General features: G+C 44.2%; 3 protein-coding genes and 1 pseudogene across 7 annotated transcripts in view; 3 read left to right on the forward strand and 1 right to left on the reverse strand.

The window, feature by feature from the left end:
* Positions 1 to 5,011, forward strand: part of Tango2 (transport and golgi organization 2 homolog) — a 49,648-nt gene extending 44,637 nt beyond the window's left edge. For 4 of the 5 annotated variants that reach the window (XM_075969649.1, XM_075969639.1, XM_075969676.1 and 1 more), the window contains one exon: positions 203 to 1,046. In XM_075969649.1, the coding sequence (XP_075825764.1) occupies positions 203 to 323 (121 nt within the window). In that variant the 3' untranslated portion in view covers positions 324 to 1,046. Of the gene's footprint in view, positions 1 to 202; positions 1,736 to 4,673 lie in introns of those variants that run through there. The other variant, XR_012910360.1, reaches the window with a different exon arrangement.
* LOC142842854 (small nucleolar RNA U13) lies at positions 1,254 to 1,350 on the forward strand (annotated as a pseudogene).
* A 4,408-nt stretch (positions 5,012 to 9,419) lies between the features above and the next one.
* Positions 9,420 to 24,422, reverse strand: LOC142844825 (uncharacterized). Its single transcript, XM_075963657.1, has 3 exons — positions 24,393 to 24,422; positions 23,502 to 24,209; positions 9,420 to 9,789 (listed from the first exon to the last, which is right to left on the reverse strand). Exons 1-3 carry the CDS (start codon positions 24,420 to 24,422, stop codon positions 9,754 to 9,756), a joined length of 774 nt encoding a protein of 257 aa, XP_075819772.1. The 3' UTR covers positions 9,420 to 9,753.
* Positions 23,766 to 24,572, forward strand: part of Dgcr8 (DGCR8 microprocessor complex subunit) — a 33,766-nt gene continuing 32,959 nt past the window's right edge. Inside the window, exon 1 of the mRNA XM_075969705.1 lies at positions 23,766 to 23,878. The gene's annotated coding sequence lies outside the window, so the exon portion shown is untranslated. The remainder of the gene's footprint in view (positions 23,879 to 24,572) is intronic.

The raw sequence follows: 24,572 nt of genomic DNA on the forward strand, positions 1-24,572 counted from the left end.
GCCTGGTCTACAGAGCTAGTTCCAGGACTGGCTCCATTGCTACTGAGAAACCCTGTCTCAAAAAAAAAAAAGAGGAGTAGAAAAGAGGAGTAGCCAGCTCAGTCCTTGGTGTGATGGGCCTACCCTACCCTTTGTGCCTCAGGTCTGGTCCCAGCTGTGGCTCTGAACGGTGGAACTGGGGCTAAAGGATGCTTTCTTTCAGAACCAACACCATCATCCTTGTGGATGCAGATGGCCATGTGACCTTCACAGAACGAAGCATGCTGGACAAAGACGCCTCTCGCTGGGAGACCAACACCTATGAATTCACACTACAGAGTTAGCCCCATTGCAAGAATGCTGTGCCTCAAGGGTCAGCAAGGATAGGAACCTTCCATTACCACACTGCATGTCTGTGACTCAGCCAGCATCCCTAGGACCAGGACCCTCTGATCTGTGTCATAACCAGCTCAGGGTTTGTCTATACCAGTGGGGAATGGCAGAGTTGAACACTAGGTTTGAGTCAGACCTGGGTGTGTCCTACACATGTGCCGCACCTCATGCTCAGTCCCACCACCACGTAAACACACGTGTGTGCCTGGCTGACTAGCAGGGCAGTGCCTCTCACTTCACACGTTTGGCCAGTGATCTCTTCCCTGAACAAATAACAGAAGCAGGCTTTTTATAGCAACTGGCCTTCCCTTTCCTGAATGCAGAGCACAACTATGCCTCAGTTCCTCATGGCTAGACATGCTCCTGCAGGAGAGCTGGTCATGTTAGAAACTGAACGTGGCACAAGAAAAACCCACATGGATAGATAATGGAGATAATTGGAGATCCTGTAGTTCTCTGTGTTAGGGGATCCTGTGTGCGTTGGTCAGTCCCATTGTGTGGACCCTGGGGTCCTTTAGACCCCTGCTTGCCCAGCAGGCATTGTGGGTTCTGAGCAGGACCATCTCAGCAAGTGGCTAAGCCAACCCCTGCCATCTCCCGTCTCCCTCTTCACAAGCTGGACTTCATGTGAACATGAGCTGTTGATAATAAAATGTTGAGCTTGTGATGGGTAAGGGTGTTTCAGAGTTTTTCCTTCGTGTGGAGGCAACAGTCAGAACTGGAGCTGTCATGGTGGGTCAGATGCCCTTCAGTGATCTTTCTTCTGTTTACATAACCTCAGGAGCACTGATGGATGCCTGTCAGGTGATGCCAGGGTGGAGAGAACCTATTGGTGAACCTGTGTGGCTGCCACCACCAGGGTTCCCTCAGGAGTCCCTAAGATCCTTTTGGTTCATAAGCATGACGACTATGTGTTCATCCCTTTGGGAGACATGTGACTCCCACAAACCTGGGTATTGGCACTTTACCCATCTGACATGGCGGGGGGGGGAGTCCATAGAAGAGCTAGTGAGCCTATGGGTCCTGGGGCCAGAGAATGGTGGGAATGGGTGAGTTAGAGGTCCAGGGGATGTTCTTAGCCCCAGGCCTTGGGAACCTCCACCCTGCCAGCAAGAAGCCCATAGCTCAGGCTCCCTTGTACATCTGCAGCCACCTTTGTCTTGGCATTTCAGAGTCATGAGCCACGCGTGGATCGGTTGAACTGGGTGTCGCAGACTGAATGTGATTTGCTGTTGGTTCCTCCTGTGAAGACTTCACCTTTCCTGTCTCTAGCACCCTCTTCTGGGGTCCAAGGGAAATACTGTTTTATTGAAACCAAGGTTGAACAGGTGACAAAACATCACCCAGGCCTGAGAAAAGACAGGTACTGAGTATCACACTGGTCGAACCCCCACAGGTTGCTATAGATTCTGCCACCCTTGTTCTATACCCGTTTCCACTCATGGAGAACAACCCCTCAGGTGTCTACCTCTGTCCTGCTGTGGAGTCCTCTGCCCCAAGTCTGCCTGAACCTCCTCAGTGGCCTCCTGTGGAAAGGACAGCCCAAAAGTGTTACTTTTCTGATTGTAGCCTAAGTTAGGTTCTGCCTTAAAGGAGATCCTCATCCCAGTCCCCCAGAGCTTGCACAGCTTTGCAACAGCCTCCATCCAGACATCAGCCTCCAACGCTCTAAAAGAAGTGTCTAGCTCAGTGGCGTGCCTGCCTAGCAGCCCTGACACTCCAAATTCAGTCCCCAGCACTGCAGAGACTGAGGCCAGCCTGGGATACCTAGTGAGACCCTGTCACGTAAAACTAAAACCTTAGTCAAAACAAACCCACAAACATGCTTCTGAATAAGGTGCTCGTTACCACTGCGTTTGCTGTGGCAGCATGAGAAAAGGAATACAGCTTTACCTGTGAAAAACCCAGCTTGAAAGGGCTGTATGGTCCCTTAGTTACCACACAGCTGAGGAAGTGAGACAGGAGGCCAGGACAGAGACAAGGTGCTGCCTCTTGGGGCGCTGCCTCCAGGGGCGCTGCAAGCCCTCCACCCTTCCATGCAGGTCCTACCTTCACCTCACTGGCCTCGTAAGCCAGGCTTATTGGCCAGTGAACTCCAGGAATTCGCCCCTCTGCCTGTGGAACTAGAAACACAGTCACTCCACCCAGTCCTTTTTCACAAGGGTTCTGAAAACTAAACTTGGGTTTTCATGTCTGCAAGGTAAGTGAATCCCTCTTTTACTAGGTCTTGGGCAGACACCTGTTTAAAGGTGAAATCTTAGACCAGTGAGATGGCTTGGAGGGGAAAAAATCCTCACTGACAACTATAGTTCAATCCCTGGAACTCAGTACAAAGAATCCACTCCTGAGTTGTTCTCTGTCACATTCTTATGGCACACATGCCTTGCACTCAAATACCACACACACGTAGTAATAAGGGCGGTGGGGCTGCGTTCCCAGCACCCCGGCTGCCTAGCTAGCTTATGCCCGAAATAACAACACACAAATTATATTCATTTAAACACTGCTTGGCCCTTTAGCTCTAGCCCTTACTGGCTAATTCTGATATCCCGATCAACCCATCTCTAATAATCTGTGAGCACCGGTCTTACCGGGAAGATACTAGCCTAAGTCCATCCTGGGTCGGGCTGGGGCATGGCGTCTCTCTGAGGCGTCTGCTCCGGAGAGGAGAGCTGTGGAGTCTGACCTCACTTCCTCTTCCTCCCAGAGTTCTGTTCTGTTTACTCCTCCCACCTATCTTCTAACCAATGAGGACCAAGCAGTTTCTTTTTATTTAACCAATGACCTTCCTCCATCACACACACACAAGACAGAAACAGTAGACTCCGTGAGTTCGAGGCCAGCCTAGTCTCCATAGCAAGTTCCAGGACAGCCAGGGCTTTAAGGAGAAACTTGTCTTGAAGGAAAAAAGAGTGTTTGAACCTTTTAAACATGAAGACTTGGCTCAGAAGAAGGTCTGAGTGAGCAACAGCCATAACAAAAACATGATTAATGAAAGGCCATTAGTAGTTTTACTAAAACCAAGACTGCCCTTTTATCATCTAGGATATCCTAAACAATTTTTAAAATACATAAATTTAAATGTATCAAAGAAATACAGAAAGTGAGAGTTGATAGAAATCTTGTCAAAGGAGTCATTTTTTGGTTTGTGTCTTTGAAACAGGGTCTCACTATGTACACCAGGTTGACCTTGAACTCACAGACGTCTGCCTGCTTAACTTCCGCAGTACCTCAGTACCACCATGCCTGACTTGTCAGGAGTTTCAAACTCAGTTACTTAGGGTCCTTGTTTACCAGTGAGGTCAAAGGTGAGCATGACTCAGTCTTAACCACGTCCATATGGATGTGCTGTCAGAAGCAGCAGACACAAGTCTGAGGTAAGAGATGCATGGCCAGGTGGTGCATATGTTTAATCCCAGCACTAGGGAAGCAGAGCGAGGTGGATCTCTGTGAGTTCAAGGCCAGCCTGGTCTACAAAGAAAGTGCCAGGACAGGCTCCAAATCTACACAGAGAAACCCTGTCTGGGACCCACACACACACACCCCGAAAAAATCAAAACAAAAAATACTGGATACTTTATTTAGCCAGGTGGTGGTGATGCACATCTTTAAACGCAGCACTCGGGAGGCAGAGGCAGGCGGATCTCTGTGAGTTCAAGGCCATCCTGGATAGTTCCAGGATAGCTAGGACTGTTACACAGAGAAAAAAAGCAAGAGATGCATGACTTTAATCTCAAGTGTTGGTAGCATAGGAGGTAGTTAGAAATGTATGGTAAGGTCCTTTGATGGAGGAAGGTCATTGGTTAAATAAAAAGAAACTGCTTGGTCCTCCCTCATTGGTTAGGAGATAGGTGGGAGGAGTAAACAGAACAGAACGCTGGGAGGAAGAGGAAGTGAGGTCAGACTCAACAGCTCTCCTCTCCTGAGCAGATGCTTCAGAGAGACGCCATGCTACCTGCTCCAGGGAAGACGCACGCTATGAAGCTCTGACCCAGGATGGACTTAGGCTAGAATCTTCCCAGTAAGCGCACCTAGGGGCGCTACACAGATGATTAGAAATGGGCTAAATTAATATGTGAGAATTAGCCTAGAAGAGGCTAGATAGGAATGGGCCAAAGCAGTGTTTAAAAGAATACAGTTTCCGTGTAATTATTTCGGGTAAAGCTAGCCGTGCGGGCGGGGTGCTGGGGACGCAGCCCCGCCGTCGCCCCTATTACAACAGTCCTTTTCCTCCAGAGTGAAATGAGTCTTTTTTTTTCCTTTTTTTTTTTTTATTACTTAAAAAAAATACCAATCCGAAGGTCGTGAAGGAAGAGGATTGTGGTGGTGCGGCCATTATCTCCGCCGTCCACCCCTGCACCCTTTGCTGAGCTTCCAGCCGTCCATCGTAGCCACTACGAGGAGGGCCTGGGAAAGAATTTGCCATTTTCGGTGGAAAACAAGTGGCGGTTACTGGCGATGATGACTGTGTACTTTGGATCTGGATTTGCTGCTCCTTTCTTCATAGTGAGGCACCAGCTTCTTAAGAAATGAGAATATTTAATTCAACCCTTTAACAGAATGAAGATTGTTTAGGAGATTGATCTGAAAACTGGATTAAACTCTTGAACTCTTATTACTAAATAAAATTGTAAATAAATATGGTAACGTAAAAAAAATACCAATCCAAATTCCCACTCCCTCCCCTCTTCTCAGTCCCCTTCCTCTCCTTCCACAGACCCTCCCCCTCTATCCCTGAAATGAGTCTTTTTCTTTTTGGTTTTTCAAGACAGGGTTTCCCTGTGTAACAGTCCTAGCTGTCCTGGAACTAGCTCTTGTAGACCAGGCTGGACTTAAACTCACCAGTGATTCACCTGCCTCTGCCTCCCGAGTGCTGGGATTAAAGGCAAGCACCACCACTGCCTGGCATGAGTCTTTTTCTAGTTGATAAAATACATTGATTTTAGTTTTGGTCCATTTTGTTCTGTTTCTTGAGCACTCACTGTGTGAAGACCCTGTAACCAACTTTGCATTTTTAGTTTCCATGTTCAAAAGTCTCTAGTGTGGCTGGGAGAGATGGCTCCTCAGTTAAGAACACTTGTCACTTTTGCAGAGGACCTGGGTTTAGTTCCCAGCACCCAATGCACATAAAATAAATAAGTCTTGCTGGGCGGTGGTAATGTATGCCTTTAATCCCAGCACTCGGGAGGCAGAGACAGGAGGATCTCTGTGAGCAGGCAGATCTCTGTTAGTTGAGGCCAGTCTGGTTCTAGGGCCACCAAAGTAATATAGAGAAACCCTGTCTCAAAAAACACAAACTATTTAATTAAGAGTTAAGTTGTGATTTTAGAACCAATGGGAGTTTCTGGTTCAGGACAGTTTTCTATGTATGAGTGTAGCCTGAATGCCTGTGCACCACATGGTGCTTGATGCCCAGGGAGTCCAGAAGAGGGAATTGGAGCCTTTGGAATTGAAGTTACAGACACTTGTGAGCTGCTATGTGGGTGCTGGGAATCACCTCTGCAAGAGCAACCAGTTCTCTTAACTGCTGAGCCATCTGTCCAACCTTCCTGCCTTCAGTTTGGACAATTAGTACCATTTGTTTGACTGTCAGTGTAGAGGGAGGATAGGTATAATGAAAACCTAGTACAACAGACCAAATTTTATAAGTAGATTTAATATTCACTAAGATAAGTTTTATAGTGACTATGTAATTTAGTAGAAATGCCCCCAAATAGGAATAATTCTTTTTAATAGAATTTCCCCTATACTAAGTTTGTGGCTGTCTAGTATGTGAAGTCTTCAGTCCAGTGAGAAAACATAAAGTTGCATTTGAATAAAATCTAACCAACTAGTTGCTTTTTAAAAAGATTTATTTTCTTTTCTTATGTATGTGTGTGACTGTGTGAGTTACTTGCTGGATCCCTGGACTTAGAGTTACAGGTGTTTGTGAGCTGTCAGACATGCGTAGCTGGAGGTGGAAAGCAGTTTTCTGCAAAAGCAGTGTGCCCTCTTAAACACAGAGGTCTCTCCAGTCCCTTTACACCCCATTTTACACCATTTTAATATCCCCTTTGGCTTCACCTTTTGTTTTCTGTTTTGGAAAAATCCTTTACTTTAAAAGGAGAGATTTTTTTCTTACCTAGGAAAGTCTTTCTTTCATGAGACAATGCAACATATAAATACAAATGTATCAACTTATTATAGAATTCAAATTATATTTATGACAATGTAACAATGTCAGATACCCTATGTCCATGATGCTTAACTACAAGGTTGTTGTCTGTTGCCTATCGGAGACAGAGTTGACATCTGCTTTGTTTTTTGTTTTGTTTTTTTTAAAGACAGGTGTGGTGGTGGTGCATTTCTTTAATCCCAGCAATCGGGAGACAGAGGCAGATGAATCTCTGTGAGTTTGAGGCCAGCCTGGTCTACAGAGTGAGTTCCAGGGCAGCCAAGACTGTTATATAGAGAAACCCTGCCTCAAAAAAATAAAGACAGGGTCTCATTATTTAGCCTCGGTGGCCAGAAACACCCACCTACTTTTGCCTTCCAAGTGCTGGAATTAAAGGTATGCATCAACATGCCTGGTTGCTGCTGGTTTTTTTTTTTTAAGTCTCTTTTTTGGGGCTTAGGGGATTCCAGAGATGGCTCAGTTATTGTGGGTCTGTGGTCTTTCTGAGATTCACCAGTCTAATCATTAATAAATTTTAACAAAGAAGAGGCTTTTACTCAGCAACTGGCACCAGGTATTCTACATCCAGGACTCAGAATTCCTAAATGCAGCCCAACTACCTCAGTCAAGGTTATTTTTTTAATATTTATTTATTTATTATGCATACCATATTCTGTCTGTGTGTATTCCTGCAGGCCAGAAGAGGGCACCAGACCTCATTACAGATGGTTGTGAGCCACCATGTGGTTGCTGGGAATTGAACTCAGGACCTTTGGAAGAGCAGGCAATGCTCTTAACCACTGAGCCATCTCTCCAGCACCAGTCAAGGGGTTTTAAAGACAATGAACACAAAGTTAACAATTTGTTCTACAAGTAGAAAGTCCTCTTGTGCAAAACAAGCTTGGTGACCAAAGTAGAATTAGCAGTGTTATAGTTAGGGTTTCTATTGCTGTGAAGAGATACCATGACCATGGCAACTCCTAAAAAGGAAAATGTTGAATTGAGGGGGCTTGCTTACAGTTTCAGATTCATTATTATCATAAATTCAGTCCATTGTCATCATGGTGAGCAGCATGGCAGCATGCAAGCAGACAAGGTGCTGCAGGAGTAACTAGAGTCCTACATCTTGCAGGCAATAGGAAGTTGACTGACTGTCCTACCGAGGGAAGCTTGAGCAAAAGAGACCTCAAAGCCCACCCCCACAGTGACACACCTACTCCAACAAGGCCACTCCTCCTAATAGTGCCACTCCCTTTGGGGGCAATTTTCTTTCAAACACTACATTCCACCCCTGGTCCCCAAAGGCTTGTAGCCATATCATACCACAAACAAACAAACAAACAAACAAACAAACAAAAAAACCATTCAGTTCAACCTCAAAAGTCCCCATAGTCTATAATAGTCTCAAACTTGTTTCAAAGTCTCTTCTGAGACTCATGGCTTTCTCTTAACTGTAATTCCCCTGTAAAAAAATCAAAATGCAGATCATTAGATTCCAACATCTAATGGCACAGGACATGCATTACCAATCCAAAATGCAGGGAAGGAAGCATAATGAGGAAATACTGAACCAAAGCAAAACCCAAACCAAGCTGGGCAAACTCCAAACTCTGCATCTTTCAAACCACCACAAGCAGTTAAAAAAAATTAACTCTTAACAACCCTTAACATTTAGAAGTCTAATTTTGCTTTTTAGTTCTCTGTCCTGGAGCCCGTGCTGTAGATCAGGCTGGTCTCACAGAGATCCACCTATTTCTGTCTCTGGAGTGCTGAGGTTAAAGGCATGTGCCACTTCCAACTGCATTTTAGTTCTCTTTAAGCGGAGAGATTTTAAACGTTTAAACATAAAGTTAGCCATCACATTCCCCCCTTGAGTTAAGTCTTAAGTCAAATCCTTGACTCTGTGATGGGTACCTGTTCATATTGGGACTTAATTCACATCATCTCCTAAGTGGGAATTTATATATTTTGTTAAGGCATTAATGATGCAGGGATCAACCATAATCAGCAGGAACAGAGAAGCTAAGGGCCCTATGGTGGCTGACAGTTGTGTTACTAGCCTTGAAGAACCAAGAAAGAAAAGGGGTGGCATTTATTTCCTCCTTTTAGGGCTTTCCCCTCTCTGTGAGGTATTTTTGGCTAAATTATTCATGCTAATTCCTGAGTGGTTTTCGTAGAAGCAGCAAGTTTCCCCAAAGACCATACAGTAACCTCCTTGTTCTGCACAAAGCAGACCAAGTACCCTACAATATTGTAAGACTACCTCAGCTAATGAGCCAACCCAGTCTTCTAATCTTGCAATAGACCCTTCTAATGCAAATAAACCCTGGATTATTTGACAGCCTAAGTTTTTGTAGCTGTCATACAGCCATCACCGGGCCTGTTGCCTTGAGAGGTCTCCAGCTGTTCCCAACCCTAAGCTTGCTATGAGGGGTATGAGGAGAGGAACTGCACATTTCTCTCTGCCTCTGGGGGCTGGAAAGATTTGCACATACAAGTGCTCTCTCCCTGCCAGACTGTCCCGGGAAATAGGAATACGAAGATACAAAATCTTGTGGCTTGATGCCTATGCCAGATAACTAAGCAGGGACATAATCCACCATCACATACAAACTGAACAGTTTCAACTGCGAGGAGAATGAAGGGATGTTCACCTGACAAAATGTGACCAGGAGCTGTGAGACATTTATGGCAAGTTTTGCATTTGCTCTTATGGGAGGATCTAGACATATATCCCACGAAAGAGTACTGTGTGTGTGTGGGGGAACACAGCCATACAAAATAACATCATTAGTCTGCAACCTGCACCAGTCTTATCTTTAGTGGATCTTCTCAAGCCTTTGTGATGGGCCATTTCTCTGCAGCTGGGTTATTATCAGCGATGATACTTGACCTGGCATGATGGTGCCGACAACATCTACTTTCACAGAAGTGGGGGTGGTCAAGATAACAAGGTGTGGTCCCTTCCAGTTTCCTTTAGACCTAACATTCCAGCCTTGAGGAGACGGGGTGACATACTTCTGTCACCGCTTCTCGGCAGAAATTAGGACATTGTTGTCAGGAGACCAAGGGCTAGGGGTCCAGGCAGTGGGTGGCATTCACCAGAAGCATCTGGTTCGCTGACCCAGCTGAAGAGACAGGGAACAATCACATTGGCTGGACTGGTCCACATTAGTTTTCAGCATGTCCAGGGCTCACAGCCATTTGGAGCAGTTTGTAGTCAACAGCTATTTCCTGGATGGTGCTGTCAGCTGAGTGGAAGTCTGTTGAGACGGATATAAATTAGAGACAGAAGTTAAAGTTTAGACACAGAGGAAAATTTTACATTTAGAACTTCCCCCTCAGGAGTAAGCAATAGGTGGGGAAGCTTACGCTGTTGATTGACAGGTGCACTTATCTGGAGTCCATTGACCTGTGATTCCCTGAAGCTTACATGAATTTAAAGTTTACAAAAAGAGATAAAAGTTTTAGATATATTAGCATTACCACTGTTTGGAATCTACAGAAATCCACATTGTAGAAAAAAAGCAGTAGACCCATGCCTTTGAGTCATAGTAGCTTTGGGACCCCCAAAATTATTTTGAGTTAAAAGTATTAGCACATTTTCCTCTGTCCAGAGGACTGAATATATAGATATAGATTGGACAGATATGTTTTTAGCACAACAAGAAGCAACTTTTATTTGAAACCAATCTAGTCTAAAAAGCAAGTTCCAGAACAGCCAGGACTATGCAGAGAGACCCTGTCTCAAAAAACAAAAACAATGAAGCACCTTTTCTTCTATACTTAGAAAACAACCAAAGGAAATTTTCAACTTTGAGCTTGCGAGGATGGAAATAGTCAGTGCTTTACCAGAGCCGGATGAGCAGCTCATGAGAACTCCACTGGTTACTATGTTAAACTGAACACTGTTAAACCCAGATCCGCGAAGTTCCCCCAAAACCAACAGGGAGACCAGGTCCCATATGTAAAAGCAAAGAGCCTTTATTTTAGACAAGTTTGCAAATTTGGTCTCTTCATGTGTTCAAGTGTATTGGAATAATAGGAGAGCCCTGAACTCAGAGTTGGGTCCACATTGTTGAATAAGTTCTCTGGGATTGTGGTTTGTAGGCTGGATTTCTTTATGTTTAAAAACCACCTATGAGTGAGTACATGTGATAATTGTCTTTCTGTGTCTGGGTTACCTCACTCAAAATAATGTTTTCTAGCTCCATCCATTTTCCTGGAAAATTCAAGCTGTCGTTATTTTTTTCTGCTGTGTAGTACTCCATTGTGTAAATTTTTCTTACCCATTCTTCAATCCAGGGGCATTTAGGTTGAGTCCGGGTTCTGGCTATGACAAACAAAGCTGCTATGAACATAGTTGAATACATGTCCTTGTGGCACGATTGAGCATCCTTTGGATATACCCAAAAGTGGTATTACTGGGTCTTGAGGAATTTTCTGAGAAATTGCCACACTGACATCCAAATGGGTTGTATCAGCTTGCATTCCCACCAGCAATGCAGAAGTGTTCCCTTTTTCCCACAACCTCTCCAGCATAAGTTGTCACCAGTGTTTTTGATCTTGGCCATTCTTACAGGTGTAAGATAGAATCTCAGAGTTGTTTTGATTTGCATTTCTCTGATGACTAAGGATGTTGGACATTTCCTTAAGTGTCTTTCAGCCATTTTAGATTCCTCTGTTTAGGTCTGTACTCCAATTTTTTTATTGAATTATTTGTTATTTTGATGACCAATTTCTTGAGTTCTTTGCATATTTTGGAGATCAGACCTCTATCTGATGTGGGGTTAGTGAAAATCTTTTCCCATTCTGTAGGCTGTCGTTTTATCTTGTTGACTGTGTCCTTTGCTTTACAGAAGCTTTTCAGTTTCAGGAGGTCCCATTTATTAATTGTTTCTCTCAGTGTCTGTGCTGCTGGGGTTATATTTAGGAAGTGGTTCCCTGTGCCAATGCGTTCAAGTGTACTTCCCACTTTCTCTTCTATAAGGTTCAGTGTGGCTGGCTTTATGTTGAAGTCTTTGATCCATTTGGATTTGAGTTTTGTGCATGGTAATAGATATGGGTCTATTTTCATTCTTCTACACGTTGATATCCAGTTAAGCCAGCACCATTTGTTAGATTTGCTTTCTTTTTTCCATTTGATATTTTTTTGCTTCTTTATCAAAGATCAGGTGTTTGAAGATGTGTGGACTGATAGCCGGGTCTTCTATTCAGTTCCATTGGTCCTCCTGTCTGTTCTTATGCCAATACCAGGCTGTTTTCAGTACTGTAGCTCTGTAGTAGAGTTTGAAGTCAGGGATTGTGATGCCTCCAGTTCTTTCATAGCATAGGATTGTTTTGGCTATCCTGGGTTTTTTGCTTTTCCAAATGAAGTTGAGTACCATTCTTTCGAGATCTTTGAAGAACTTTGATGGGATTTTGATGGGCACTGCGTTGAATCTGTAGATTGCTTTTAGTAAGATTGCCATTTTTACTATATTAATTCTGCCTACCCAAGAGCATGAGAGGTCTTTCCAGTTTCTGGTGTCTTCTTCAATTTCTTTCTTCAAAGATTTAAAGTTCTTGTCATACAAGTCTTCCACTTGTTTGGTTAGAGTTACTCCTAGATATTTTATGCTATTTGTGCCTATTGTGAAGGGTGTTGATACTCTTATTTCTTCCCCAGCCCTATTATTATCTGTGTAGAGGAGGACTACTGATTTTTTTGAGTTAATCTTGTATCCTGCTACATTGCTGAAAGTGTTTGAGTTGTAGAAGTTCCTTGGGAGAATTTTGGGGATCACTTATGTAAACTATCATATCATCAGCAAACAGTGAGAGTTTGACTTCTTCTTTTCCAATTTGTATCCCCTTGATTTCCCTTTGGTGTCTTATTGCTCTCGCTAGGACCTCAAGAACTTTATTGAATAGTTATGGAGAGAGTGGACAACCTTGTCTTGTTCCCAATTTCAGTGGAATCGCTGGGAGTTTCTCTCCATTTAGTTTGCTGTATATTGCCTTAATTATGTTTAGGTATGTTCCCTGTATCCCTGCTCTCTCCAAGATCTTTATCATCAAGGGATGCTGTATTTTGTCAAATGCTTTTTTGGCATGTAATGAGATGATCATGTGGCTTTTATTTTTCAGCTTGTTTATATGGTGGATTACATTGACAGATTTTCATATGTTGAACCATCCCTGCATTTGTGGGATGAAGCCGACTTGGTCATAATAGATAATGGTTCTGATGTGTTCTTTGATTTGATTTGCTGGTATTTCATTTAGTATTTTTGCATCAATATTCATGAGTGAAATTGTAATTCTATTTCTTAGTATTGTCTTTCTCTGGTTTGGGTACCAGGGTAATTGTAGCCTCATAAAAAGAGTTTGGCAATGTTCCCTCTGTTTCTATTGTGTGGAATAATTTGAGGAGTAATGGTATTAGTTCTTCTTTGAAAGTCTTGTAGAATTCTGAGCTGAACCCATCTGGTCCTGGGCTTTTTTTGGTTGGGAGACTTTTGATGACTGTTTCTATTTCTTCAGCAATGATAGTTCTGTTTAATTTGCTTATCTGATCTTGATTTAATTTTGGTAAGTGATATTTATCCAGAAAGTTGTCCATTTTCTTTAAGTTTTCCAATTTTGTGGAGTACAAGTTTTCAAAATATGACCTGATGATCCTCTGCATTTCCTCCATGTCTGTTATTTCCCCCTTTTTCATTTCTGAGTTTGTAAATTTGGATATTCTCTCTCTGCCTTTTGGTTAGTTTGGATAAAGGTTTGTCTCTTTTGCTGATTTTCTCAAAGAACCAACTCTTTGTCTCATTGATTCTTTGTATTGTTTTCTTTGTTTCTATTTTGTTGATTTCAGCTCTCAATTTGATTATTTCCTGCAGTCTAGTTCTCTTAGGTGAGTTTGCTTCTTTTTGTCCTAAAATTTTCAAATGTTCTGTTAATTCACTAGTGTGGGATTTTTCCAGCTTCTTTATGTAGGCATTTAGTGCTTTGAACTTGTCTCTTAACACTGCTTTCATTGTGTCCCATAAATTTGGGTATGTTGTGTGGTCATTTTCATTAAATTTTAGGAAGTCTTTAATTACCCCCTTTATTTCTTCCTTGACCAATTAATTCAGGTCTGCATTGTTTAATTTCCATGTGTTTGTGAGTTTTCTGGAATTAATATTGCTGTTGACTTCTAGTTTTAAAGCCTGGTGATCTGATAAAGTACATTGGGTTATTCCAATTTTTTTGTATTTGCTGAGGTTTGTTTTGTTACCAAGTATGTGGCCAATTTTTGAGAAGGTTCCATGAGGTGCTGAGAAGGTATATTCTTTTCTGTTTGGATGGAATATTCTATAGATATCTGTTAAGTCTATTTGAGTCATAACATCTGTTAGTTCTCTTATTTCTCTGTTCATTTTTTGTCTGATTGACCTGTCCAGTGGTGAGAGGGGAGTGTTGAAGTCTCCCACTTTTAGTGTGTGGGGTTTAATATATGATTTAAGCTTTAAAAGTGTTTCTTTGACATATGAGGGTGCCCTTGTATTTGGGGCATCTGTTCAGTATTGCAATTTCCTCTTGATGGATTTTTCCTGTGACTAATATGAAATGTTCTTCTTTGTCTCTTTTGACTGATTTTAGCTTGAAGTCTATTTTGTTAGATATTAGGATAGTTACACCCGCTTGTTTCTTAGGTCCACTTGATTGGTATATTTTTTTCCCAACTTTTTACTCTGAGACAATGTCTGTCTTTGAGGTTGAGATGTGTTTCTTGTATACAGAAGAGGGATGGATTCTGTTTTTCGTATCCAATCTGTTAGCCTGTGCCTTTTTATAGGTGAGTTGAGTCCATTTACATTAAGGGATATTAATGACCAGTGGTTGTTATCTCCTGTTAATTTAGTTTTCATTGTTGGTGATGTTAATTTGAGCATTTTTTTTCTTCTTTGGGATTTGCTGTAATGAGATCATCAATTGTGTGTGTGTGTGTGTGTGTGTGTGTGTGTGTATGGTGTAGCCATCTTCCTTGGGTTGGAGTTTTCCTTCTAGTATTTTTTGTAGGGCTGGGTGAAATCTAGATTTGTCAGGGAATATCTTGTTTTGTCCTTCTATGGTAATTGACAGTTTTGTTGGGTATACTCTTGGCTGGCATCTGTGGTTTCTTAATGTCTGCATAATGCTTGACTATGATCTTCTGGCTTTCATTGTCTCCACTGAGAAGTCAGGTGTAATTCTGATAGGTCTGCCTTTATATGTTACCTGGCCTTTTTCCTTTGCAGCTCTTAATATTCTTTCTTTACTCTGTATGTTTAGTGTTTTGATTATTATGTGGCGAGAGGACTTTTTTTTTTTTGATCCAGTCTATTTGGTGTTCTGTAAGCTTCTTGTATCTTCATAGGCATATCTTTCTTTAAGTAGGGAAAGTTTTCTTCTATGATTTTGTTAAATAAATTTTCCGTACTTTTGAGTTGAACTTCTCCTTCTTCTATACCTATTATTCTAAGATTTGGCCTTTTTATGGTGTCCCATATTTCATGGATATTTTGGGTTAGGCCTTTGTTAGATTTAATGTTTTCTTTAACTGATGAGTCTATTTTCTCTATTGTATCTTCAGCACTTGAGATTCTCTCTTCTATTTCTTGTATTCTGTTGTTCATGCTTGCATTTGTGGTTCCTGATCTTTTTCTCATGATTTCTGTTTCTATAATCCCTTCGGCTTGTGTTTATTTTTATCTCAGTTTTCAAGTCCTGAATAGTTTCTTTTATATGTTTTGAGTTCTTTTTATTGGTTTTCTTTAAATGATTTGCTGATATCTTCCAATTTTTTGTTTGTTTTTTCTTCCATTTCTTTAAGGTAATTTCTCATTTCATCTTTAAAAATTTCAAGCATTCTCTTGCGGTTATTTTTTAGGTCATTTTCTTCTGGTTCATCCGTATTTGGTTTTTCAGGTCTTGCTTTTGTAGGGTCTTTAGGTTTTACTGGTCTTGTGTTGCTCTTTGTGTTGCTCATGTGATCTTACCTTTTCTACGCATCTTTTCCTCTAATAGGTGTGGTTGGGGCTGTCTGAGATTCTGTGGAATAATCTTCTAGGTGCCAGTGAATCCAAAGCTCAGATGGCTGTTTCTCGTGGTACAGTCAGTGCCACAGTTCTAGTTACCCCATTGGTTATTCCTGTTCCTGGAGGTAGCTCAGTGTTCCTGTGCTTTGGTCTCTTCCCTTGGAATTTGCTGTCTCAGGCCTACTTTAGCCTAGGCTACTGGCTTTGATCTGTTTCTATAAATCTTGGTCTGGATCTGCTCCTGCAGAAGGCCCTGGCTTGGAGTTGGACCCGTTGTGGTGGAGATCACTGACTATGGATCTGATAGCTGGCTCAGTCCTGATCTGCCCATGTCCTAGGACTGGGTTTGCTCCTGGCTTCTGCTCCTGGTAGAGCTTGTTCTCTCTGTGTCTTAGGTAGCTGGTTCAATTCCACTCTGGTTCGGGTGGAGATCGCAGACTCTGATTCAGGTCGTTGGCTCAATCCTGGTCTGCCAGTGTGTCCAGTTTTTAACTTTGGGGAAAAAAACTCTCCCTTTTAACTAATTCCTTCCTTTAAGAAGTTCCAATTTGCTGGTCAGTGGTGGCACACACCTTTAATCCCAGCACTTGGGATGCAGAGGCAGGCAGGATCTCTGTGGGTTCGATGCCAGCCTGGTCTACAAGTGCTAGTTCCAGGACAGGTCCCAAAGCTACAGAGAAACCCTGTCTTGCAAAACCATAATAAATAAATAAAAGATTTCCCAATTTTCTAACGAAATCTGCCGCCAACGATTATGAAGATTTGAAGCTTATTACCACTGCATAGAACAGTAAAAGCCTGACCAGATTTCAAGGCAGCTACCTAGTTTGGCAGCAGCCTGAGAAGGGGGTGCAAGGAAAGCCCACCAGGAAAAAAAAAAGGAAAATTTATCAGGTAGGGCAGTGACTCCGGCTGCATGTAGCCTCAGCCTATGCCAGTGGCTGTAAAGCCACAGGCAAAGAGTTTCTTTGTGAATCCATTGGGTACCAGAAGCAGCACAAACTCTAATTGGTATTAATATTAAAACCCAGAATCAGATATCAGGGTTAATGCTGAAAATCAGAGAAGCAAAGCACAAGCCACTAGAGAGACCTTTTACCTCTACCAATGCTCAGACCTAAGGGGCGATCCTGTTCTCAGACTGCATCTGTCTCCACCAAACCTTGGGCTGCATTGAGCTTCTGCCTCCTTCGCCTTATATTCTCTCTCTCAGCCCAGCCATATCCTTCCTATCTCTATCTCTCTAATGCTGAGATTAAAGGTGTGAGCCATCACAGCCTGGCCTCTAATGGTTTGGCCCTGCACTCTGATCATCAGGAAAGCTTTATTTGTTAAAACACAAAGGAAATATCACAGCAGTAGTGGGTACATCTTTAATCCCAGGACTTGGGAGACAGAGGCAAGCTGACCTGTGAGTTCAAGGGCAGCTTGGTGTACAAAGTTCCTAAACAGCCAAGGCTACACAAACAAACCCAGTCTCACACACAAAACAACAACAAAAAAAGGTCTGCCATTTCAACCATGAACTCTTTGTCCTTTCCTCTCTTGACTTTCTCCTTGTCCCCTCTCTCTTGGCTCCTTCTCTCTTGGCCCTCTCTCTCTCTGGACCCTCTCTCCTGACCACCTCTTTCCTGGCCCCTTCTTCCCCCCCCCACCCCGCCTCTTCTCTCCTGGCACCCTCTCTTCTTCTGGCCACCTCTCTCTGGGCCCCCTCTCTCTTGGTTCCCTCTCTCTCATCTCAGTCTACTGGCGATCCTTAGTCTATTACTCTCTTTCTCTCTGCTCTGTACTCTCCCTCATATGTATAATAAAAACCTCATATGTATAATAAAAACCTCCTATGTATAATAAAAACCTTCTCACCAAGCATACCCAGCTAGGAGCAGTCATATTCTCATTTCATTCAGTGGTCTACCCTTATTTGTATCGTCCCTGCTAAGGAGTAAATTTCCTTCTAACCTAGGAATGGGGTACCCTTTGTCATTTCCTATGAGGTGATTATTCATCAGGGGTGTTCCCCTTGGTTCTTTCTCTACCCTGGTGGGATGAAGAAAGAAGTGCCTGATATCACTGAAATCTTTATGATCAGACACTCATAGAACTCCCAACCTAAAAGCAACACAGTTGCAGTAAGGAACCATCAAAGAAGAACTCAGAATACTGTATTGGTAGAGCTCAGGAGAAAAAGATTGAACACTAGCAAATTAATAAATATACTGAAAACAAAAATAAAACAACAGCTCTAAAACGACAAAAAGACAGGATCCAAGCAACCGGCTTAAAATAAACAAAGAAATGAACTACTGACTAAGCCAAAAGAAGTTTGAGTCCTATTAAGAGCTCACTAATATCCAATTAAGGAAGCAACACAGGACTGTCATGTCCAGGGGCCCATGCTGGCACCTAACACCTCTGGTGAAATATGGGTCATTCCTGGAAGTCCCACATTTAAGCACTAAAATGGCACACACACACACACACACAAAACACCCCCCCCCCAAAAAAAAACCCCACAGTTTTTACCTGAAAGGGAATAAAAGATAACTTATTAGCTGGCTGGCTGTGGTGGCACACACCTTCAGTCCTAGCACTCAGGAGGCAGAGGCAGACGGATCTCTCAGTTTTGAAGCCAGACTGGTCTACAGAGTGAGTTCCAGGACAGCCAGAGTTGTTATACAGAGAAACCCTGCCTCAAAAAACCAAACCAAACAAACAAAAAAACCCACCAACACTAAATAAGTAAACAAATGGTGCTGTGGCTCTTCAACAACAATTAACACAGTCAAAATTATCCCTGATACACATGACCAGGAACTAACCTAACCTACACAATCCCAAGGTTTGTTTCTTAGGTGATTCTAGAGCAATGGTTCTCAGCCTTCCTAATGCTGTGGTACTGACAATACTGTATGCATAATAAATAAATATTTTTTTAAAAAGTGTGTTTATGTTTCACCTTGTCTGCCTAAGGCACCTGATTGATGAAATAAAGAGCTGAATGGCCAATAGCTAGGCAGGAGAAAGGATAGGCAGGGCTGATGGAGAGAGACTAATAGGAACAGAAATCTAAGCTCAAGAAGAAAGAGGAAGAAGGAGAAAAGATGGAGAGAATAAGGGACACACTTTGGGCAAAAAACCAGGCAGATGCCAACCAGCCAGACACAGAGACAGCAAGAAAGTGAGAAAAGTTAAAAGCCCCAAGGCAAAATGTACATAAGGAGAAACCAGTTAATTTAAATTAAAAGAGCTAGCCAGAAAGGAACTAAGCTAAGGCCAAGTATCCAAAATTAATTAGAAGTCTCCATGTCATAATTTTGGAGTTAGTGGCCCACAAGAAAAACCCTGGTACAATCTGAATTTTATCAACTGTCCCACTATGTTCCTTTTCTGAGCTAGGATCCCATTTCTGGTCTGGTGATCTTACTGAATAGTCATGATTTTGAGTTTATCTGATCTTTCTTCATTCAGGCTTTGATTTTGGGGCCAGAAATATCTACAAGTGAACCTATGTGTTTTCCAGGAGACCCTCAATATATACAATGGTTAGTGCTTTTCTCTCTTAATTCTGTTGTGGTATAATAATGTTTGTTTTGATATGGGATCTCACGATGGTCTTGGCACTCACTATGTAGACCAGGTTGGTCTTAAACTTGGTGGGATATTTCTGCTTTTGTGAGATTTTCTGCTTCTTTCTTTCAGGGATACTCACTCCTCACTTGTAGGCAAGTATGATCCTGTGAGAGGTATTCCAAGACATCTTGTTTTGTTGTTTGTTTTGAGTCAGGGTTTCTCTCTGCAGCCCAGGCTGGCCTTGAACTCACTCTGTAGACCAGGCTGGCCTTGAACTCACAGAGATCTACCTGATTCTATCTTCCAAGTGCTGGGATTAAAGGCATGCTTCAAATCAACTTTTTTTTTTAATAAGTTTTTACATTTGTTATGTTGTTGGGGAGGGGCAAGCATGTTGTGGCACCCATTTGGAGGTCAAAGGACAACTTGTGAGTCTGTTTACGTCTTCCACTGTATGGGTGTGGGAGTTCAAACTCAGGTTGTCAGGCCTGTCAGGAAGTGCCTTTACCTATAGAGCCATTTTGCTGGCCTCAGTGCACCTAATGAGAGGGTAAATTTGGACTTGCAGGTTGGGGGTGGTGAATGAAAAAAGAAATAAAAGGGAAAGGAAAGGACATGACTGCTCCTAGGTATGGTGGAGGAGGTTTATTATAGATAAAAGGGAGAGCATAGCTAGAGGTGGGGACATCTGGAGGATTCCAGATTGGACATGACCAGACTGAGAGGGGCCATGTGGGGAAAGGAGGAGAGGAAGAGAGAGGGGAGAGCAGGAACCAGGTATAGCAGCCAGGAGTCCAAAGGTACAAAAGGTAGGTAACCAAAACATCTGGATCACATAGGGAAGAGCCTCTGGGGGAAGGGCAGCCCAGCCTCTGGCCTGGAGAGTTCAGGGTAGAGGGTGGGGTATGTCAGACATATCCTGTAACAGGTAGGGACTGAGGGATGCTGGAAGAACCTGGCAGCCAGGTCCTTTGATATGTTATATAGGCACCTCAGTCATTTGTCCACGGTTTGAGACTTAACAAGGAAGGTCTCTGTGACCTCCATTGCCAGCCAAGTGACAAAGGTAGTTCAGTTCAATACAACTAAGTAGATAGTGTTGGTTCAAACTTCAGGAGTCTGATGAAAACTTTTGTGGTGATTGTAGGGTAAAAAGGGCCAAGGAAAAACACCCTGTCTTTGACTTGACCCCAAGACCAAGGATAAGGACTTGAAATCCCACCAATCCCTGAGCACAAAACTCCACCAATCCCTAAGCTTGACTCAGAATCAGGTCACAAAAATTCACCAATCCCAAGCCACCTTGGAAAGCCCCTCCCCCAGAAACCCTATGTAAGCTCTGTATTTTGTCCAGTTTTTTGCTGCTTCTCACTTTTTTCTGAGAAACATAGTAATCTAATAGATGAAATAAATACTTTAGTATATGCAGGGCAAAAGTTTGAGATTGGGGATTAAATAATCCATCTATAGCGTAAATTAAAACATAAGGTGCACACTCATAGTAACATTCCCATTTGCAAATCACATAGCAAAGCCATACTCTTATCACACCATGTATACTCTAACTCAATAAAAATAATGACATACAGGGGCTGGAGAGATGGCTCAGTGGTTAAGAGCATCGCCTGCTCTTCCAAAGGTCCGGAGTTCAATTCCCAGCAACCACATGGTGGCTCACAACCATCTGTAATGAGGTCTGGTGCCCTCTTCTGGCCTGGAGACATACACACAAACAGAATATTGTATACATAATAAATAAATAAATATTTTTTAAAAAAATGACATACAAAAAGGTAGCTACATCCATGTCTAAGGAGTGAAAACTGAGGTAACCTTTCTTTTAATTAAGAAGAAATGAACCCATGACCTCTTTCCTGACAAATTAGTAATTAAGTTGAGGGACTGGAGTGTGTAGGGATAAACTTGTAGTCAGCAGGCTAGCTACCCATCTTCTGGATCTGAGTCCCTTCAGTGGACTGGTAGATACCCGGGGCCCTCTGTGTACATATGGTGTGCATGGCACTGCACTCTGGAAAATTCTTCTTGAGCATTTACTATGGGAGAGGAGGCTCACCTATGATTTCTTTGGTATAAATGGAGCAGGGGAGAAGGGAGAATAAGTTGTTTTTTTTTTTTTTTTTTTTTAGCCTGGGGTGGAAAACGGGTATGGGGAGTGCGGGGGTGCTAATTCACAGATTTGGAATCCACTAGTGGTAAAATCCTAGGTGAAGACCTTTCCGTTAAGCCTGAGATAACATGGTACAGCCTTCAGACATGGCACAGGTCAAGTTCCTCAGCTACCCAGGCCCACACGGCTCATGGAGCCTCCCAGGATGGCAATCTGCACTGCTGTGCCTTCAATGCTAAAGGCTGCTGTGACCCAGGAATTGAGGCTGGTGACAAAGCTGCAGAGGCAGCCAGCCACCTTCCTTGATTTTTCCTTCCCAATAAATTGTGAGGTTTATTGTGCTGTGTGACAATCTGGCTGGAGCAGAGACCTGCTGTAACAGCTTTCTTTCACCAGAGTGGAGCAGGGTAGAGGGTGGAGCAGAACTTTCACTGGGGAAACTTTCCCCCAGTGGGGCAAACACTTCACTGGACCTACGCAGAGCTATAACACTTCTCTGGAGCAGAGCTGTAACAGCTTTGCTGGGGAAACCCTCTCTTTGCTGGAGCAGTGATTACACTTGCATTGGGACTTCCCTGGAGTGGAGCTCAAGCTGGGCTCACAGTGACTTTGTGTTATTCCTTGGCTCCTGATGCCAGGATCCCTGTCCATCCGAGCTCCAACACTTACAGTGGTAACTCAATCCTGCGTGCGCAATACAGCATACATAAATCTCTCTGAGGAACAAAAGTAAGCATAATAAAGGTTGGAAGTGACTACAGCTAAACTCTTTGTAAAGTACATGTGACACCTTCCATAAAGGTAGGTTCTGTAGATTGAGCAAGAAAAACAAGCTTATAAGGGTCTGGGGGAGGGTCTGGTGTGGTCTCTAGCACAAAGGTCACCAGGCTAGAATGCTGCACATCTGCTCCCAGCTCTGAGCGGATAACAGACACATCCCCTTCCTTCAAGGAATAACACGGTAGGCTAACATCCCCGGTACCCTTGAGCACAAGAACGTCCGTGCCTCCTACAGCTGGTGGCCTTTCTTAAAGTGGAGTCTTCCAGGCTTTTCCACTGTAAAGCGCTTTACCATTTGCAATTGCTAAGACTTTTGGGGAGAAGAACTGTGTTAAAATACACACAGTCTCCCAAACGGGAGACTCAGTGCTTTTACCATAGCTCGGTGTGGGTGAGACACTGGGTTCCATCTCTAGAACCCAAAGCAACTTGTCACCTTTTAGCCTTGTTTTTAGCACCCATATGATTTTCATGTCCAGCAGCAATTATTCAAATGTTTGCCCCACAGAAGACAGTCTTGCATCACTTTTCCTATATTTATTGATTGGAATGAGAACCTAAAGGTGACCTGTCCTTTTCTCCCTTTTTATTTTTTTCGAGGTTCTGGATAGTATTACTGCAATTTAGCCCCAACTTAGTCCCTGGTCAATAGCGTGGAGCAAAGACTTGACAGGAGGGATTTGAAGTGCTCAGGAACGGACCTGGTTAACTCCATTTTGTTTCCGAGTCCATTTACTTCATTTCCGTCCTAAAGAGTTCCCCTAAGTCTTACATACTGCTCCTTCAGGTGTCAGAACAGACTTGAAGAACATCTTAGGTTAAGGGTCAAAATCACCCTTTCTTGGCAGTTTGGATGCTCAACTTACTAGACCTGGATGGAGGTGGGGGTTCCTTGGACTTCCCACAGGACAGGGAACCCTGATTGCTTTTCGGGCTGGGGGGGGGACTTAATTGGGGGAGGGGGAGGGAAATGGGAGGCGGTGGCGGGGAAGAGACAGAAATCTTTAATAAATAAATAAATTTAAAAAAAAAATCACCCTTTCTTGGTCCTTGGCACTGACACAGCTCTGCAAGACCAAAGTACGGTTCACGCCGAACCAAAAGGGTCCCGACCACTCTTAATGGAATCCCCACACTGGTTTCTGTCTCTCTTCCCTTTTGGACACCGAGGATGTTAGGACGCACAACGAACAGATTTTTTTAGTTATGAGACCTTTGTCCTTCCCGGTGTGGTGACGCTGCAAGTAAAACTTTCCTACCCTCAGCACCGCGCATCTGTACGATGACTTTCTGGGATAGGCGGTCCAGTTTAGTCCTAGGGACGGTGCTGAGCGGGAGCTCCGTTGTCATTAGCAAACGCTAAAGTGACTTAAGCTCAGCAGAGGCCGGCTCACAGAAACGCTCCCACCGTTCCCCGCACTCCCGCGTTCCCCGGCTCCCGGCAGCCCCCGCGCACCTCTCTCCCGGCGCTCCCTGCGGCCGCAGCCCTCAGCGCGTCTAGCCCCGCCTGGGCCACGGTCGTTAGCTCCTCAAGGCTGGCGCCTGGTCCCGCCCACGCGTCCGCCATCGCGTCTCGCAATTGGGCCGCGCGCGCCTCGCGCCGCCGATTGGCGGCCTCCTCAGCCCGCTCCCGGCTCCCCCAATGCGCGGCGGCCGTGCGCCGGGATTGGTCGCGCGCCGATAAGGTCCGCCCTCCGCTCGTCCGCGCGGCAGCTGGTCTCAAGAGCCTAGAGCTTGCGAGGGCCTTGGCGGGTTGCGGCGGCGCCGGGGCGGTGAGGGTCGGCCGTCTGTGGTCGGGCTGCGGGCGGCTCGGGCAGGTCGCGGGCGCCACAGGTAGGTGCGGGGCGCGAGGGGCGCCCCGCGAGTAGCGGGCGCTGCGGCCTGGAGAGGCTGCGCCCTTCCCTTCCTCCTCCCCTCCCGGGCGAGGCCGCAGGCCGGGGCTCTGGGCGGGGCGCAGCGCGCGAGGCGGGCTGGGCCACGCGGAGTCGCGGCCTTTGTGCAGCGGCGGCCGGGCCCGGAGCCCAGGCGTCGTGGACGTAGGGTGCTGTCGGCCTGGTAACGAAACCCCTCGGCTGGTGGGCCCGAAGCCATCGCTTCGCCTTGCCTTCTGGCGGGAGACGTGTGGGCAGGGACACCTCTCGTCCTGAACTCTTGCCTGTTTGGGCTGCTTGGAAAAGCCGACAAACCGCCCAAGTCTCTTCCAAATTGCCAGTGGATGAAGTGGTCGTGTAGTTTTTCAGGATGTGGTTTTACAGTAATAATGAGCGTGGTAGAATAAATGGGAAGTGGCAACCTGTTGACAGCGATACCTGTCAAGTAAAATCATGCAGTGGGCTTGGGTTGCTACGTGATAGGAATTTGGTTTGCCATCTTGCATGCTTGCATGTACCCCGTTGCCGGATGCAGAGATGTCCTATGTAGGGTTGTTGACTTGTGGCAGCCAATCACTAGGAGGGGCCCACTGTCTCCTGGCTTCAACAGGACTCCCTGTCTTGAAAGTGGCTCAGTCCCCAATGTAAGCCACCAC

Source organism: Microtus pennsylvanicus, chromosome 1 (genome assembly GCF_037038515.1).
Source record: "Microtus pennsylvanicus isolate mMicPen1 chromosome 1, mMicPen1.hap1, whole genome shotgun sequence".
NCBI classification, from domain to species: domain Eukaryota; kingdom Metazoa; phylum Chordata; class Mammalia; order Rodentia; family Cricetidae; genus Microtus; species Microtus pennsylvanicus.